Source organism: Rousettus aegyptiacus, unplaced genomic scaffold (assembly GCF_014176215.1).
Source record: "Rousettus aegyptiacus isolate mRouAeg1 unplaced genomic scaffold, mRouAeg1.p scaffold_m13_p_3, whole genome shotgun sequence".
In the NCBI taxonomy this organism is placed as follows: domain Eukaryota; kingdom Metazoa; phylum Chordata; class Mammalia; order Chiroptera; family Pteropodidae; genus Rousettus; species Rousettus aegyptiacus.
The window spans coordinates 9,515,906-9,530,037 of NW_023416306.1; the positions used below are offsets into that span (position 1 = coordinate 9,515,906).

The following is a 14,132-nucleotide window of genomic DNA, read 5'->3' on the forward strand; positions in this document are numbered from 1 at the left end:
GCCTGCTTCAGGCCCTGCACTTCCGCAGGCGTCATCGGTTAGCCTTCCCCCCGCCCCAGAAGCCTTCACAGTCACCGTCAGCCCCTTCGGCCAGGAGGGGCCAAGGCTCCGACACCGGGTGGAGAGACCGGGGCCTGCTGGGCCCCACATCCACGCCCACTGCTCTCTCCCCAGACGCCCCACCACACGCCCACCACCGCTGCCACAGTCCCCAGCAACGACGGGCTCCTGGCACGCAGAGGCCGTGCGCAGGTGAGGGACAGTGCCGCCGAGGGGGCCCCGCCCCATCTTCTCGCCGGCAGAGCCCGCGGGCTGTCCTGGGCCTGTCCGCCTGTGGGGGTGCCCGGTGGCCTAGGCAGGACGCACGCTCAGGGCGTCTGGGACCTGGGTGTGACGTGTGAAGCTGACACTCGCTGTTTTTGTTGACAGCAGGAATGAGTGAATGCACACAGAGGTGGATAAATAGTTTAAAAGATGGGTGAACGAAGGTTGGAAAGGCAGAGGGCACAGCCAACCCAAGAGAGAGGCGATCGGGGCCAAGCCAGGAAGGCCGCCCTGCCGCCCACCCAGCCCTCATGTTACCCCTAACCTCGCACATGGCCGTCCACCCTCGTGTGGGTTCAAGACCCTCCACCGCCTGGTCCCTGCCAGCCCCGCCCCAGCCCCAAGCCCCTGCGCCCCCTCCTCCCCAGAGACCCCTCCAGGCCGCTGCGCAGCCTCTGCCGTGCTCGGGACTAAAATCCCAGCCCCATGTCCCCTCCCAAGGGAGCCGGGTGCTCCCGCCCACTGCGCTCTGGCAGAGCGCCTCTCCAGTGGGGTGGGAAGGCCCTGGCCTCACGCTTAGACCGGTTCTCCCGGCAGGAGGACAGCCTCGCGCTGGTGATCGCGACTCACAGCAGCGATGGTTCTCTCGTTACTGTTTCTAAGTGGATCTTCACATACGGCTGAGTGCAAAGAGCCTCCGTCCGGCGTGTCCAGTCCTTCCTCCCTGAAAACAGCCCTGGCCCTTAGCCCGGGTCGCGTAAGGAACAGCTCCAGCTGGAGCTGCTTCTGCGGGTCCTGCACCGAGCTTTTCCCCCCTAGAGACCCCTCTGCCCTGCCGCAGAGCCGCCTGCTGATTTTCTAACCTGTGCACATGCCAAGGTGTGGTGTAAAGTGTTGGCCCCACATCATGGCGATGGAGGGAAAGCATGGAGGCCGATCTCCAGGTAGGGGCTCTCAGGCGAGTCTGCTGTACTAACATGCCCAGCTGGGAGCAGCAGCATGGACCGGGAAGGTCTATGAAGGCAGGGACCGCCCTCTCCGTCCTTGAACATGCAGGGGGCTCGCTGCACAGGATGAAAGTGCCCGGAGTGTCTGTCGGCGGGCGAACGCAGCGTATGGGTGGATGGTCGTCGAATGTTCGCCGTGCATTGGGTGCCGCGCAAAGCCCTCTACGAGTATTTTCTTTCAGCTTGTATAAGACCATCAGGAAGGCTGCAGAATTCCCATTGTACAGACAGGAAATGGAGGTTCAGGGAGGTAAAATGACTTGCCCGAGGCCCTCTGGAAAGTAGGGGATGATAGAAGGCTGGCTGGACAGACTGGCTCCCACCGGGGAGGCGGGACCTGGCCTCGCGCTGGGCCCGTCCCTGCTCATCGGCCCCACAAGAGCCACGTAATCAGGACGCCAGAGCGGCCGACACGTTTACAAAGTAAAGATCTTTTGTGCTGGAGTGAAATGATCCTTTAAGCAATGATCACCAGCTCCACTCATTACTTCCGGAGACCAAGTCCTCGCCGATTTTTTTTTTTCCCTTTCTTTATCTCAAGTGCATTTAAATGTCAATTAAATTTGAAATATCTACATTTGTCAGCATTTCATTTTGGGCCAGCATGACGTGCTGCTGATTTGTCCACGCGATGTGACACATGGGGGAAAAAAAAAAAGAAAGAAAGAAAAGAAAAGAAAAGGAAAAAAAACTCTCGAGATGCAGATCTTTCTCATTAAAAAATAAGCCCGTGCGATCCCGGCGCGGCGCAGAGCCGCAGAGCGCATCCCCCGCTCCCTGACGCCGCCGCGTCTCTGACATGGCATTTAAAGAGGAGCCGCCGCGCCTGTCTCGACTGTCACACGCGCGCACGCCAACCGGCGACACGTGATGCCAGACGTTGGAAAGGGCCCGGGGAGTCGTCTGCCCGGGAGCTCCGCGCCGAGACGCAGCGGGGGCAGCCGGGGGGCGCGGCGGGGGCTGGCGGACAGCGGGCCTTCTGCGCTCGCCGGGACGCCGGCCGCCCTCGCCGGGCAGCCAGGTTCGCCGTGACCTGCCTGCTCACAGGCAGCTCTTTGTGTGCGTGACAGAACATCCAGGCAAGTGGTGGGTGGCAGACCGCAGGGTAGGAGCTGAATTGGGTTAATGAGGGAAGAGGTATCCTTTTCTTTCTTTCTTTTTTTTTTTTTTTATTCCGCCTTAAGCTAATAATAAAAAAAAAAATTAAGCCTGGGCATTTTCGACGGTTCATCCTTTATCTCTTGACAAATATCTGACTCTGTGTTTCACGGGAGAGCATGAGCCGCCGAATTTAAGTTTATTCTGAAATCTCACCTTTTCTTAAAATCGGAAGGGGAGGGAACACGCCGCCCCTCGTTTCATGGCTGTAGATCCGTGAAACCGAGGAGGCGGGATCACGGAGCGGTTTAGAGTCAGGAAAACGAGGGTCTCTGCCTCTGCGTTTAGCTGCTGTGTGACACTGGGCGCGTGACTCCCCGTCTCTGAGCCTTGGCGTCTTTATCTGAAAAACGAGGACGCGATGAGGACTTAACGAGAAGCTGCGCAGGCAGCGTTTAGCCCGGCACGCGTGAGTGCTGCCGGCGTCGTCATTGTCATCCACGCGGCCCGAAGCCCGGACCCGAAAGCACCCTGGTCTGACCAAACCACGTGGCCGAGCTCTCATGTGGGTGCTCCGTCCCTCTCAAGAGACAGACAGGGTGTCCCAGAGGCACCCAGGGCCTCTCGTTGAAGCCAGTGCCCAGCAGCCAGGCCTGGCCGGGAGAGCCTGACACGGAGCCCCCTCTCTTCCCCCTCCCAGCCCTGCTCCATGGTCGCACCAGTTGGGGGCAGGGAGGGGGGACTGGCTTTTGACAGTGGCGTGAGCTGACGGAGCCCAGGTCCAGCCCGGCACAAAGGCTCTTTGCTCTTTCTGTGAACGCAGAGGCTGCTGGCAGGTTTCGTGCCATTCAGCTCATGTGCCAAGCTGCGACCTCTGCTTTCTCGTCGAAGCCAGGGGAGGGGGCCATGCTTGGCCAGATGGTGGGAAAGCAGTCAAGATGGGTTTGAGGGCTCATTCGGTTTGACCCAAGCAGAGGCGTGCGTCCCCTCGCGTACATCTGTCACCAGCCTGGCTGACACACAGGTGAGGATCCCGGGCTGGGATCCCTGCTCATCGCATCCTGGCCGGGTCACCGGGTCCCATTTCTCTCCTTCGCCAGTGACTCCCAGTGCTCAGCCAGTACTGAGTCTGCTCACGACAGGCACTCAGGAAGCGCTTCTTGGTCAGATGTGTAGATGGACAGGCGGACGGATGGACTAATGACAGCCTCTTCCTTTAAGAAGTCGGTGCAGCGATGCCTTTCTGCTAGGCTGTTGGGAGGGATCATAAGGTAAAGAGCCTGGCACAGTGCCTCTGTGCGGATGGAGTTTTAAACATTTTTCTGAGACTCCCACCTTCCCCTGAATACCCTCACCCCCAAACGTGGTCCCATTCTACAGATCTCGGCACCTGGGAGGACAGATGAGGAACTCAGAGGCGGGACACTTTTGTACTGCGGCCACAAGCTGATGAGAGACACACATGCTGTGTCGGGGCTCCAGGAAGATGGCTGAAACGGGGCGCCCTGTCCCCGCAGCACGCCTCCTGCCATTCATTCGGTCAGCAAACCTCCATCGCGCCGATGCAGCGCTGTGCCCGGGGTGGGGCGTGAAGAGGAGCATGAGCCAGGCCGCTGCCCTTAAGGAGCCCAGCTCGGAAAGAGAATTGCAAGAGGCTAAATGGTATCAATGAAGCGCTAAAACTCCCAGCCCAGGAAGCTAACGAGCGAGAGGAGGCCCCAGCCGGGAGCTCCGGGAACACTTTCTAGGAGTGCGGTGTGGGCTGACTCTTCAGGACTGAAGAGCAGTCAGCGCACGATGCCAAGACAGCAGGCAGGTGGCGTGTTGGAGGAAGCAGGAGGAGGCCGCACAGGTGGACAGGGCCAGGTGTGCGGCTCCGCGTCTGGCCTGCTTGCAGCTCGGACGTGGCACTGCCGCTCCGCAGCCCTCACCCCCGCCCACCCAGTCAGTCCCGATGCAATCTGAACTGAACGTGATTCCTGTCGCTTTGCTCAGAGGATGTACTCGCCACACGACCAGTTGCTGCGGAATCTCAGCTGAGAGCAGGAGGTTTGCAGGTTGTTCAGTAGGCGTGACAAGGTCGGGTTTGACTCAGAACAGGGGTCCAGCGGCTGGGTGGAGAGTGGCCGTTCCGTCTTGTTTTATGTCCCGGTGGATGTGGAGGACCCGGGCAGCCTTGTCCCGAGGGCGGCCAGGGCACATTTCTGCCAGTGAAGCCTTCCTGCCCTCCCGACTCCAGAGGAAAATGCTTCACCTGGGCCAACACTGTCTCTGGGACTCGCCACCTTCCTGTGTGCAGCCCTGGGCAAGTATGAGGACAGGGCTGAGTTCCAGGGAGGATGCGAGGAAATGAGGAAACTCGGGTGCAGTGTGAAAGGGCTGGGAGCCCCGAGACCCTGGGAGCCCCGCGGCCCTGGGCGCCTGCTCTGGTTCCGCTTCTGAAAGAACAGCGTGTCCCTGGGTGACCGCTGGCGTAGCACCAGTGATGGCAGATGTAGCAGAGGCCGGGAACAATCCACTCTCCCAGTCCCCCAGGGACAGCGGCTGCCCCTCCAGGCGTGGTTTCCATGCGCTTTTTTGGGGGGGTATGTTGCTTTTTCCTAAAATAAAAGCTGAAGGGAATCACATCCTATAAAGCAGAGAAAGGAGACTGCTCTGGCTGGGGGTGGGGGGAGAGGAGATAACTCCTACCGGGTACCCCAGTGTCTCCTACTCACCCTGTCCCCAAACTTCACCATCGTCCCAGGGGACCCTTGGCATATGCCCAGATTGCCATACAAGGCACGTGCCTGATCAGTGGCCGCAGGGCCGGGATTTGAACCGAGGTCTGCCTGGTCCAGCTCCCCTCTGCAAGCGCAGGCCTCCGGGGGGCCCTGGTCGGTGGATAATTCATAGGAGTGCGTGGAGCTTCTCTGGGCTGTGTGTGTTTGTGTTTACAGAGGCAGAGCTCACGGGGGACTGACAAGGGAGATGTATTTTTTATGACGATGAATCTTTAATTTCCACATCGCGGATGAAAAAGACGCTCTGAAGAGGCATCTGAGGGAGACGCCGGGGCGCGGCCTCTCGTCAGAAAGGGGCCTCGTGCACATGTCTTCCACGTGCTCTCTTTCTCCCCGTATTTTTTATTTTTTTCCCGATTACTGAAATGGATATGCACGCTGTAGAAAACATAGAAAAATCAGAAAAATAAAAAGGGGCAAGGCGGGGAATCACCCATATGCACACGAGCGAGCATTGACGTTTAAGCATATACTTTTCCAGTCTTTTTCCTATGCACTTTTCCGTTAAGTAGATGAGAGAGAATGCGATACAATTGCAATTCCGCATCCTGATTTTTCCGTTTTCCTTTATAAACATTATAGTTAAGGGGAGGGTACTGTACTATAATTTACTCCACCGGCTTCCCACTGCTGGAAATTTGGGTCGCTTCCTGTTTTAATGTTATAAACACAGCAGCGATGAACGTCTACGTGCGTAATTCTTTGCTACGTTTAGGGTTATCTAAATGGAAGTGGAACTCCCAGGGCGTAGATGACTAGATCTCGTGTTTAAGGCTCTTGATGCATGCGGCAAAACCCACAGTTTCTTTCGTTTGGGACCAGCTCCTTGCCCCTGGGCCTTCCGCAGGGCGCCGCCACCCGCAGCTGGCGGCGGGAGGCCAGGGCCAGGCCCCGAGCCCGGAGGCCTCCTTCCGACCCCGCCGCGCGGCGTTCCGAGGGCGCCTCCTAACTGTCTCTTCTCTCTTGTCTTCCTCTCTGCCCCAGCCTGGTAAAGCCCTTGCGACACTATGCGGTCTTCCTCTCCGAAGACTCCTCTGACGATGAATGCCAGCGGGAAGAGGGCCCGAGCTCTGGCTTCACCGAAAGCCTTTTCTTCTCCGCTCCCTTTGAATGGTCACTCCTTCCTTCTTCCGTTTCTCTCAGCTGGGCTTGGTGACTCTCTGGGGCCGCTTGGGGGAAGAGGGTGGCCGGGGCTGCTTGCCCTTGTGTGGGGAGCGGGCCGGGGGTGGGGCATGTCTGGAGCTGCTGCTTTCTGGTGCCAACGTGCAGGGTGAACGCCACCTCTGGGTGCCTCTTCGCAGGATGTTCATTCTGCCAGCCCCACAGAGGCTGTAAAAGTGGAGTCAGGAGACAAGAGGGACATGGCCGTAAAGGTGTGAGATGGGCGCACGTTTCGGGGAAAAGGAACCTGATCGTTAATGCAGCCGATGGCTACAATTAGCCCAGCTGGCGATGCCCAAGTCCTGTGTCTCCGCACATCTTAGAAAGCCATGGAGTTGGAGGGTCAGGTGTTAAGTTTAAAAAAAAAAAAAAAGACATTATCGCTGTGGAACGTGCCTGTTAATGCTGGCATATCTGAATGTTTCACCGATCTGCCTGACTTGAAAGTAATTTTTATCATTATCATTTACAATCTCAGCCTCATACACATTATAAATTGGAATATAAAAAGTTCACCACAGCCCAGCCACTGCCGCCCCCCCAAAATTAAGCTTTTCTAGTTCCCCATTTTTGCTATTTCTTGCCACTCTGCCCCACAAGTTTTTCAGAGCCGGGATTGAGCAAAGGGACAAGGTTTGTCTGTCTATTTCTTACAAGGTTGTAATGTTTTTAATGGGAGCTTTTAAAGGAAGGGACCTGCCCTTTGCTGAACACCCAAGGGGCCCACAACACCCCCCACCCACACACCCCAGGAGTGAACTCGCAGCGTTTACAGGAGAGGTGCCTCTCCCCCTCCTTCTCCCTGTTCCCAGCCCCTCCTCCTGGTCTGGGCCGGCAGCTTCCTCGGGGCACCTGATAAACCCACAGCTCTGCTCCTGCCACTGTCCCCGCGGAGGAGGGTTCCGGCTCTTTCCGCCACCAGCTGCTCTCCCGTGGCCAGGGGCACGTCGATCCCCTCACTTAGCGATGGCCGGAGTCAGTGTTGCCCCAGCTTCGTAGTCCACCTTTCCTGTATGTTAAATCTTAATCTTTAGTGCTCGCTCCTTGAGCCACGACCTATGAAAAGTGTAGGCTTTCGTGTGTGTGTGTGTTTATAAAGGAAGGGCTCATCTTAACTCAGAACGAAATGGGTTCTTTTTAATGAATACTATTTCATTAAGTGTAAGAAGCCCACTGACTTCTTAATCTCCTTGAAACGTGGTTAAAGGGGCTTCGATCCCTCGTACAGATGGCTTAGTCAGCGAGTGAGGGACTCCTGAAGTCTCTCCTGCTTGGCTCCCATCTCCGCCTCTTGCCAGGCGCTGTGTGACATGGGGCAAGTTACATAGCCTCTCTGAGCTTCGGTCCCCTCATCCGTAAAGTAGGGGTGCGAGTCTGCTTCGCCGTTGCTTGCGTTGCCTTCGGCGAAATATCACAGGTCGGTGGAGTCCTTGCCACAAGTCCAGACTGGTCACTGAGCCCTCTCCCCCACCCCGCTGTCCGTCTCTGGCCAGGGTTCTGCAAGTGAGCCTTGGGGACCAGCAGGTGGCAGCCTTCCCCCACTCCAGCAGAGCCGTGGGCCGTCTCTGCCTGGCCCAGGGGCCCCAGCCAGCCCCAGCCTCGTGGTTAGAGGAGCGGGGATGCTTCTCCGGCCCAGACCCCACTAGGGGTCAGGCTTTATCCAACACCATTCTCCACGTGCACAGAGGTGCCCTGGGGCTCAGGCCCCGTGAGGAAGGGACGCGTTGTCACCCGCGCCCGGGTGGGCTGAGGTTTTGGTGCGTGGATGCACAGACTCCCTTTAGCCTCTGCGTGCCCACGGTGCACGACGCCCACCTCCACTGGCAAGGGACGTGTACTCTGGAAGCGGGGAGCAGCTGAGGCTCGGAGAGGTTAAGTGACTTGTCCAAGGTCCCACAGCAGGAAGGAGATGGCATGACCAGAGCTGGAACCAAGGTCGGCATAGGCTGAGGCCCAGACGGTTCCCCCTCGGATTCCGGGGTGTGCTGGGCAGCTGCCCAGGGGAGCTTCCCATGAGCCATTCCCAGGACCTGACGGCCACAAGGGCTGGGCTTAGAAATGGGTGCGCCCGTCTGCCTTTCCAGTCGGCTCTCATTCCTCATGCCCTGTCTGAATGGCTCGTGAGCCCACCAGCCAGGTGTCTGACGGGCCAAGTGGTGCAGCAGAACCCAAATGCAGCCCCAGGTCTGTCAGAGTGCCAGACTCCGGCGCTCGGGGACCCCAGGACACTCTCCCGTCCCCCAGGATCTCGGGGGTGGGGCTGCCCACTCCTCCCTCGGAGGCTCTGGGTGGGAGAATCCAGCCTGCTCTGCCTCCTCCCAGGCCGCAGCCGTATCGGACACTCAAGGAGTCAGACAGCGCGGAAGGTGACGAGGCAGAGAGCCCAGAGCAGCGAGCCCGGGAGCCCGCGGGCCCCGCTCCGGCCCCGCCTGACCGGGCGGCCAGCATCGACCTCCTGGAAGACGTCTTCGGCAACCTGGACGTGGAGGTCCCGCTGCAGCCGCTGGGCCAGGCCAAGAGCTTGGAGGACCTTCGGACGCCCAAAGACCTGAGGGAACAGCCAGGGACCTTTGACTATCAGGTATGGGGCGGGGTGGGGTAGGGTGAGGGCTGGGTGGACACCTGCTGGGGCTGGTGGGGCTTTCCACACGAGGCAGGTCCCCCCGTGTGACAGTGAAAGAGACCGAGGGACTTTTCCAAGGTCTTCAACCAACGCTGACCAGGTCAGTCCAACGGCAAACCCTGCCAGGCAGGCCAGCGGCCAGACCACCTCTCAGTGATCCCCGGAGAAGACACTACACCTGATGGGAACCTGCCCCCACTTCCATTTTGGCATCAGAGACAGGTGGACTGGTGCTCCAGGCCGCTCTCCCCACGACCTAGCCCAACCCCCGGGCAGGGCTTTGACCCCCGGTGGAACCAGGATTGCCCCCATCCCCACCAAGGAAGGCTCCTTGGAGAGACTGGGTCAAAATTCCACGGTTCTACATTATTTGTGTGTAACCACTGATCTCATATTGTGCCTTCCGGTCTACCACGTCCCCTCTCTCTGCCTGTTTCTTCACTTGCAGGTGGGGCTGCTGACTCTGCAAGTACTGGGTCACACTGCCCAGGGGCTCATGTGTGCCCCCCGCCCTAGGCCAAGAGAAGGGGGCGAGGCCCCGATCGTGGGCCTTGGGCGCGGCAGAGCGGGGACTTGAGCCCAGTCCTGTCTCCCCTGCCGTCAGCATGCCTCCACCCAGGCTCTGAGCCTCTCGGGCTCACAGGTGATGGAAAATGCCCACATACTGTGGCATCCCTTTCTGTCACAGTGAGAATAGCCTGGGCTGGGCGTCCAGACAGACCCGGGCTCTGCTGGTGACCTGGGCTGAGCCCCCAACTGCTCTGAGTCCCTGGGCGCTCATCAGCCCCCTGCCTGGGACCAAAATCCTGCCCGGGACACAGGAGGGGAGTGGGGATGGGGATCTGCTGCCTCCCAGTCTGTCCCAGGCCACTCTGTGGTCATCGTCTCTCTTGTTCCTTTCAACAGAGGCTGGACCTGGGCAGGAGCGAGCGGAGTCGGGGGATGCCGGCGGCCTTGAAGCTCGCCCACCCGTACAACAAGCTCTGGAGCCTGGGCCAAGATGACATGGCCATCTGCAGCAAGCCCTTGGCCACCTCTCCCGAGAAGCCCTCACTCCTGCTCGGGAACTCCCTGGCCTTCCCCCGCAAGCCTCAGAACCGGGACAGCATCCTAAAGTCCGGCGACAAGGAGGTGGCGCCCACTCCTGCTCTGGGCAGCATCACCATCCCCCGGCCCCAGGGCAGGAAGACCCCGGAGCTGGGCATCGTGCCCCCACCCCCCACCGCCCGCCCAGCCAAGCTTCCGGCCGCTGGTGCTGCCCTCGGCGACTTCTCATCAGAGTGGCTGCAGGCCGAGCAGGAAAGGCGCACCGCCCCGGGGTTCCCCCAAGGCCCCACCGAACTGCTCCAGCCGCTCGGCCTGACCCCGGGGACCGCGGCCACTGACAATGACGCCCTGCTGGCCCTCCTGGACCCACTTAACACAGCCTGGTCAGGCAGTACCCTCCCGCTGGGCCCTAGAGCCCCAAATGTGGCCACCCCATTCACCCCCCAGTTCAGCTTCGCCCCTGCAGGGACTCCCAGCCCATTTCCACAGCCGTCACTCAACCCCTTTGTCCCATCCATGCCAGCGGCACTGCCCGCCATGTCCCTGGTCTCTGCAGCAGCCGGGCCTTTCGGGGCCCCTCCTGCCTCCCTGGGGCCAGCTCTTGCCCCCAGCTTCCTGCTGTCCGGTTCTGGCTTCTGTGCCCCACATAGAGCTCAGCCCAGCCTGTCCGCCCTCTCCATGCCCAACCTCTTTGGCCAGATGCCCATGGGGGCCCACACCAGCCCCCTGCAGCCGCTGGGCCCCATGACAGTCGCCCCTTCGAGGATCCGAACGTTGCCTCTGGTTCGCTCAAGTGCCAGGGCTGCTGAGGCCAAACAGGGGCTGTCCCTGAGGCCGGGAGACCCCCAACTCCTTCCTCCCAAAACCCCTCAAGGCCTGGAGCCAGCACTGCAGCCCTCTGCTACTCAAGAGGCCAGAGACCCCTTTGAGGATTTGCTACGGAAAACCAAGCAAGACGTGAGCCCGGCCCCGGCCCCGGCCCTGGCCCCGGCCCCGGCCCCGGGCTCCGTGGAGCAGCTCAGGAAGCAGTGGGAGACCTTCGAGTGAGCCAGGCACTGAGGGCCGGGGAGGCCTCGGCCCAGCACGTGCTGCACACGCCGTGGCTCCCAGGCGGCCGCCCCGGCTCTGTTTCCGCCCAGGCTGTGCTGGTGGGAAGGGGCGGGACCCTCTCTTGCTGTCCCTCCTTCCCTCCACACTACCCATCTCCGAGGTCCGGCCACTGGAGAAGGGCACCAGTTCTGGTCTGGGCATCAACTCAGCTCCTGGGCGCCCATCCCACCCACCACCACCCTCCCCAGCTGCTCTGTTGGGTTTTGCACTAAAGAGGTAGGTCAGCTGGGCCAGTGACCACCCCCAACCAGTCCTACCTGCCTTCCCTCTGGAAGCCTCCTCAAGGCCTCTCCTGCCGAGCCCTGTTCTCCTCTCCTGTCTGTGGCCCGGCCCTGGACACCCCACCTCGATGGGCACAGGTGTCAGTGGTACCCTCAGCGTGAACACAAGGCACACATCATTTAGAGTTTGAAGTTAGGAACCTCCGCCCAGACCGGAGGATCGACCTGGCGGGGCATGTCCAACCCTTCCGAGCAATACGCACTTCTTGTTCTTGTGAGTCTTCGCCCCAACCCCAAACTTCAGCTGTTTCTGGTTTGGTGGGGATTTGGGGACTGAGGGGTCCCTGAGGTCCCTCCCTCGTGATAGCCAAACCCAGCCCCGGCCAGGCCTGCATGGCGGCTAGAGCACCAGCAACTCTGATTTGTAGAAGGCAAAATAGCAACAGGTAAATCTGAGGGTGAGGGTGTCAGAAGCTGGAGTCTTGTTGTCTGGCCCTCACCCTTGATCCTGGTCTTTCGTGTCTTTTTCAAATGGGACTCAGCCTCGGGTCGTGTGGGACTGCTGGGGCAGAGCCGAGCACCCGGCACCCAGGTTCCAACGACGAAGGCCAGGCTTCATGCCACAGGCTGACTGACCCAGGAGTCCCAGCCACCTGGGCTCCCGGCAGGCTGACTGACACAGGAGTCCCAGCCACCTGGGCTCCCGGGGTCAGGAAGAGCAGGGCGCCCAGCCCCTTCTCCAGGCCTCGAGTGAGCGGACAAGCTTCGCTTCTTACAGCCTGGAGGCAAAGGCCTGCGAGGAGCCACCCCCGCCCCCTCCCTGCCCAACTCTCATGATCTCCCCAGCAAAGAAATTCCTGAGGCCAACGTCACCAAAGCTAAATTGAAATGTTTTTGTTTCTTTTATCTTTCTTTTCCTCTTTATTGATTTGATGAATCTTAAAATTGACTAGTTTCAATAAACCGAGTTGAAATATGGCCCGACCATTTAAGAAAACAACCATCTGAGACATGCAGGAAATTGTGAGCATTTTGACCTGATTTCTCATTTCCTATTTGTGAATGGTCAGACACAGTCTCAGCGGTGTCTGTTGGGGCAAGGGTCCCTAGAGGTCCCAGAACCCCAGGGAGCCTTGGCAGTATCTGAGGAGCTGGGAGGCCACCCCCTCCCATGGGTCAGTAAGGCCTGGAGGGCTGGGACCCGGGTTCGAGGTTCGCTCTGACATGGGGTGTAGAGAGCTCCTGGCCCAGCACACAGCCTCTTCCTGAGTCTGTCATGGCCCCTCAGGCAAGTTGTCTCTCTAAACCGCAGGAGTGTTTTCTAGCTCACTTCCTGGGGAGAGGGGCCAGGAAGGCATGTGATTACTGAGCTACGTGGGTACCTCCGGGACACTCAGGTGTTTCCATACAGATTCCAGTCCTACCCATTCCGGCACACCCCTGAACCCTATGGGGGATGGGGCAGCCCAGCTGGTGGGCAGGGTATGTGTCAAGGGGTACTGGATGGCTGCAGGGAAGTGGGGCCCGCCCCATGGCCCCCCTGGCTGGGCCGGGGGCTGCGCTCCTTGCTCACGTGAGCGCTGTTCTCTCTTCACTTGCAGGAATTAATCTGCAAACCCAAGGATGAATTTTGTGTGTGCGTTCAATAAAATCTTCTTGGGGAGAAGGCTGTTATGACTGTGTCCTTGAGGAAGCTTTGCGAGGGGGGCGGCCTTAGCCATCTTTAGCAGCCCCTTCTGTAGAGTAAGAGGCTCCGAGCAGTCGGAGGGATTTGACCCCCGGCCCACACCCAAGCAAGGCCTGCAAGGCCTGAGTGTGCGCTGGTCACAGGCCTGCTGTATCCCTTGGAGCAGGGCCGCAGGTCGCCGATGGTATTTAGGGTGCCCAGGCTCCTGGCAGTTCAAGGGGACACCTGGACGTTCACCCCACAGATCGCGCATTAGCAAGGGCGGGGCCTCAACCTGCTCCTCTGTGCCGGGAGGGCAGCTCTGGACCAAGCACCCAGAGTGGATGTTGAAGTACAGCCACCATCTGGCCGTGTTCCTGCCTCCGGGGCTGCCCTTTAAAATGACAGGTGCCTTAGGAACAGGAGCGAAGGAGAACATGGGGCTCCCCCAAAAAGAATGGCCCAGCTTTTATATGTTGGGGTCCCACATAAACACAGAGTCTGCAAGGACAGAGGTCGGCCCAATCCGTGACTTAAACTAACCACGCACTGGCTGTGGCTAAGTTGTTGGTACCAGAAGTTGCCTCTCCCACTTTCCCAGGAGTCACAAAGAAAGCTGGGGGAAAGGCGGTCCCACCTCCTGCAGGGTAAGGACCAAGCCGGCCCCTTAACCTGGTGTTCAGGGCCCTTCCTAGCAGACTCTGCTCACCCGCCAGTCTCAGCCCCTCCCTCTCCCCTGCCCCCATCACCACAGGCTCCACCTCAAATAGGACTCCTGTGCCTCCAGGAGCTGGGAAAAGTCAACCTGCAACCCGAAGGTGTTAAAGGGGCTTCCTGACCTTGGCAAATTGGCACAGGAGGCACTGGCCTGGGAAACAGGAAGGGCGAAAGGCTACATCTCCAGGTCAGGGACAGGGACTGTGTGTAGCTCTGAGGAGGCCAGGCCCTCAGAGCCCCCGGTGTGATGGGACCACCAGGGGAGGGACTGGAAGCGAAGAAGAAGCGGCAAGTTCTTCCTGCATCTGTCTGTCCGCAGGACCAGCCCCGACACACAACCGAGGGCTTCCTGCGAGTCCTCCCCGGGAGTCCTCCCAACAGCCATTTAGAGAGGTGACCGATCTGCACGTGAAGGAGCAGGCAGCTTGGAGAGGA

The 14,132-nt window shown here is 59.6% G+C and overlaps 1 protein-coding gene across 10 annotated transcripts in view; it reads left to right on the forward strand.

The window, feature by feature from the left end:
* The window catches only part of DENND1A (DENN domain containing 1A), a 452,316-nt gene extending 440,024 nt beyond the window's left edge, over positions 1-12,292 (forward strand). For 7 of the 10 annotated variants that reach the window (XM_016137432.2, XM_036238282.1, XM_036238284.1 and 4 more), the window contains 3 exons: positions 6,137-6,265; positions 8,636-8,894; positions 9,843-12,292. In XM_016137432.2, the coding sequence (XP_015992918.2) occupies positions 6,137-6,265; positions 8,636-8,894; positions 9,843-11,030 (1,576 nt within the window). In that variant the 3' untranslated portion in view covers positions 11,031-12,292. The remainder of the gene's footprint in view (positions 1-6,136; positions 6,266-8,635; positions 8,895-9,842) is intronic. The other 3 variants (XM_016137434.2, XM_016137433.2, XM_036238283.1) reach the window with 2 other exon arrangements.
* Positions 12,293-14,132: the final 1,840 nt, after the last annotated feature.